General features: G+C 35.0%; 1 protein-coding gene across 1 annotated transcript; it reads right to left on the bottom strand.

Annotated features, from left to right (window-relative positions):
* Positions 1-1,146: 1,146 nt before the first annotated feature.
* On the bottom strand, positions 1,147-1,617 carry LOC143589303 (uncharacterized). The gene has a single exon (XM_077070112.1). The coding sequence runs from the start codon at positions 1,615-1,617 to the stop codon at positions 1,147-1,149; it is 471 nt and encodes a 156-aa protein (XP_076926227.1).
* Between the last annotated feature and the right edge of the window lie 2,987 nt (positions 1,618-4,604).

Below are 4,604 nucleotides of genomic sequence, written 5' to 3' on the forward strand. Positions count from 1 at the left end.
ATGGTCTTGTGGCACAAAAAATGTTGCTTTTAGGAAACAGGTTTCTACTATGTTTGTCTAGCATACATGCATTTCAAACATGGTCACCATGCAAAGTTTGAATATCACCACGTATCATATTTTTAGACTTCATATTAGTTAACGTTTCAAAATTAACATGAACAAGTCTAGCGTTCCATACTATCCTTGGTCTTTTAACTAAAAGGCATACCGGGGTTCCAATTCTAAGCTCGATCTTATAAAGACAGTTTGGACTTCTCGGGACTCTCATTAGCAAGCGATCTTCTTCCTTGTGTGGCCACAAGCGGTTGCTTGCTATCCAAACCTTACACCCTTCTTCAATTAACTGGATGATGCTCATTATGTTGCTACATAAGTATGGTATGTAATAGACGTCATTCATAATCCGCTGCTCCCCATTCTTGCAATAAAAAATCACGCAACCTCTCCCTTTAATGTTTACTTTAGACCCGTATCCAAAATTCACCAAACTGCTCACTCGATAATCAATTTGGGAAAAGTGGGCTTCACATTCGCTCATGTGATTAGACACCCCATTATCTAAATACCAAGTTAAATCTCTTACCGAGTCATTTGCGTAACGGATTGGATGAACCTTCTCTTCGTTCAACATAACATGTTCTTTATCAACTTCAACAGAGGCCATCATAAGAGTTGGTGGCTTAGCCTCAGCTTGGTTCAGAGTTGCTTCTTGAGTCAGTGGTCTTGGACATTCCCACTCAAAGTGGCCCAAAACATTGCTATTATAATACCGAACACTGCTTTTATCTCTACCTTAATTTTGATTAGTTTGAGTATTACGATTATTATCTTGATTGTCCTCTCTACCTTGGTTGTCTGTGTTCGATTGGTTACCGTCTCTTCGGTTGTCATAGTTCTGATTAAACCAAATCCGTCCTTTACACAAACCTCGACCACGGCCTCTTCCACGACCCCATTGGTCAAAAACCAAGGATCCACAACCCCGAGCATAATTTTCATTATCGGTTTCCCGTTTTCCTTGATTATCGTTTTTTGCATATAATTATTTTCTCATCTCGGCAATGCTTCCTTGCCATTGATTCTCTCTTCAAAAGTCTTTAACCTTGCTATACAATCTTCAAAAACCATAGTGTTAAAATCGGCCTACTGTTCGATAGTTGCTACAGTAGCAATAACACGGTCAGGAACGCTATGGAGCAGTTTTTTCACGAGTTCATGTTCTTCCATCTGACTACCCAAACTATCAAATTGCGAGGTGTATTCCGTTATCTTCCTGAAAAAGTCTTCACCGGATTCTTTTTCACCCATCTTCAGTTGATTTAAATCTTGCTTTAATGATCGTAAGCGAGATTGTTGCACACAATCAGCCCCGAGGAATCTGACCCGTAGTGATTCCCAAATTTCTTGAGCACTATAGGTTCTTGTAACTTGCATCAACACGTTTTCGGGTAAGGCTTGAATAATAGCCCTGGCCATCTTTTTCTTTCTCTCGTATATGACATCTCCGAAAACCACCTCCCACAATCCTTGAGCATCAAGGATCGATTTCAAAATTACAAACCACGTGTTGTAGTTTGTTTTTCGGACACTGCAACGAAGTTGAACTTGGTTCATTTGCTGGCACAACCAGTCGTTCATCTGCCATAATACCTGGTTTTCGAGTTTTCAATTTGATGTGGTTAGTCGCCCCACACCGTTCTTGAACTTCCCAAAGATCGTAGATCGCCTACGCTATGATACCAATTGTTGAAAAAAACAAACTGGATTTTGAACTCTTAATTGAGTTGTCTTGAAAGTTAAAACACGGAATCGAAATAAGTCGAAGTCGACGATGGGGTTTTTTGTATTGGTTGGCTAGAAAACTTACATTGGGTTCTGCGAAAAGAATGTTAAATAAATGCTGTGATGATGACTTTAATAATTGAGATCGGAAGCAACTGGTTTAATAAACTTCCGTAACTCAAAATCTTATTTTTATTATAAAACTCAAAACTATTTATAGACCTCACAAACACAATTTGACTAGAACTAGGAAACTAATAAAAGATAAATATAAAATTTCAAATAAACAAAACGTAAATAATAATATTTTATTTGACAATTTACACCCGTCCAACCTCTAGTCGAGTTTTAGAGCACGCGGGGGTTGTCAAACCCAATAGTACTACTCAAATATCCTCGATATCAATACTAACGATTCAAGGTGTGTGAGGACTATCAAGTTGGTAATGCACCACTATAGTGATGTATAATATTACAAAATCAAAAAAATGTTTGTGTGCATGCTTTCTCCCTCAGAAGAAAAAATATGTAAAGAGAGGGGCTATGAAACTCACCATGACTTCACGATAAGTAACTAAGTGTCAATTGCTAGGTTATTGGCTCCCGTACAGATATCCTATATTATACTAGCATGTAAGTATACATATAGGTGCTGGTTCTCAAACCCTTAGTATCCAAACAATCCCATTGTTTAATGTTTTTGACCAAGTTGGTTAAAACTTGACTTTTGACCTAACTTTGACTTTTGACCCAAAGGTATAACTTTGTTGACCGTTGACCAAGAGTTTGCTTTTTATTGACCGTTGACCAAAGTTTGACCAAGTTGACCCAAAGACACATTGATGATTATTAATGTCTAAAGTGTAACTAGAGTTTTAACATCAACCATACGCCAAGTAGAGACAAATAGATCAAACATACGATCGTTTAACACAAACTCATATTCTGATTTACAATGGTAGATGCAAAAGTGTATTATATTAGCTAGCCAAACCATAGAGTTTTTACCACATAACATTAAATGTCTTTGGTTTCTAAAACAAATTTTTTTTTATTTTTTAATACACACAGAAGTTATGAAATTCATCCAACACATGAAGGTACATACAGATTTATCAGTGCCAACTTAAAGTTTTGATTTGGTTAATATTCAATACTAAATCAAATCAAGAAATACCAATCGGGTTAGAATCATAACTCCGAATATGAAGTTCCAGAAGTGGAAACAACCCATTTGGACATTTCAAGAGGAAGTTATGATGTAAGGAATGAAGGTCAATGAATCGATCTCCATAACAACCTTGACACACGTTTTGTAAAATCATAGAAACTATTCAAAACTTCTCCAAAAATTACAAATTGTATCTTTCTAAATACTAGTCAAGGTTGTATACTTAGCATCAAGAATTGACCAAAACTAATCATGTATCATAAAGTTACATCCCAATAAACTAACGAGAACGAATATGTACAAAAGAACATGTTTACATCATACTGAAGGCTTCTAATCTATCAATTATCATATACACATCACCATACACATGATTATCAACATCATTATAGAGGTACATGAACATATACGGCTTTTGCATAAACTTTAAACTAATCACAACTCCAGATCAGTCTTTATATTTTATTGTGATTAGTTTACTAATTATTTGGATAATCCAAATTATAAAAATATAAATCAAATAATCAATCTATGATTACTTACTTATTATGTGTAGAGAAAGAATCAAAACAAAATTTCCAAGCACAATCCTTGATTAATTCCAACAGGTATGCATGTGTGTTCTTGAGAGAGAATGAAAAATGAAGAGCATGTGTGTGGGTGTGTGTATACAGTGAGAGAGAGATAGAGAGAGAGAAGTTTTGCAAGCCAATGGTCTTACCATTTACTTAATCATTATTCTTGTAATAAACTACTACATAAATGGTTCATTAATTGAATTCTTTTCAATTATCCAAACTTAACTTATGATAACTTATTAATATTAATTACGTGATATATACATGTTTGATAAACTAATAGGTTTCATGTTATGTCAATTCGAACTTTCTCGATCTATTCAATTGCGACCTTATAATGCAATTGCATTCTCTGGTCCAATTGCCGTTTCATTTCCTAAGCACAAACATAGCATAAGTATATAATGCACATAACACATAGCATGTAGAATATGTAACATGTAATGCTTTATAACAAGTAGTAGGTGTAACAAAGTTCATATTAAACACATAACACTTGTATATTTAAATGTATTTCACTAATATTTTTGTTTACTATTCGTGTTAGATCAACAACATACATGGATAGACTCGTGTGTATGCTCACGCGACACGATGTGTTTCCTAACAGAGTTATCAAAGATAACAGAGTTTAGTTAACAAGGTTAACCTAGAATCGTCGGGTGTCACATCATCCCGTTGATGAAAGAATTTGCGTTCCGAAAATTGATATGTGCTAGTAAGTAAACCGGTAGGCTTCCCGTCTATATGTACGATCAAAGTGAATTAAGTAGACTTCCCAACTATATGCGTGGCCACTATTTATTCGGGAGTGTTATCAATATTTGAGTAAAATTTTCCGTTTGTCACATCATCCTCTTGAGGAAATTTCGTCCTCGAAATTTTGATTAGGATATTTGGAAACTATAAAATTGTATATTAACAGTGAAAGCGTCAAAACACATGACAATACAAAGAAGATAAAAGTGCTTAGCATTCACTGATGCTTTTTGAAATCAAATGTGGTTCAAGTATCCACTTCATCAAAGATTTTAAAAAGAATAAGCCAAGAGGTTTGTTGTAAGAGTATC

Source organism: Bidens hawaiensis, unplaced genomic scaffold, assembly GCF_021521415.1.
Source record: "Bidens hawaiensis isolate Kalapana, Puna unplaced genomic scaffold, B.hawaiensis_p1.1 tig00037337_1, whole genome shotgun sequence".
NCBI classification, from domain to species: domain Eukaryota; kingdom Viridiplantae; phylum Streptophyta; class Magnoliopsida; order Asterales; family Asteraceae; genus Bidens; species Bidens hawaiensis.

What these genes read in the sequence shown, in the direction of transcription:
- LOC143589303 (XM_077070112.1), bottom strand. Translation starts at nt 1,617, where the DNA reads ATGAACCAAGTTCAACTTCGTTGCAGTGTCCGAAAAACAAACTACAAC.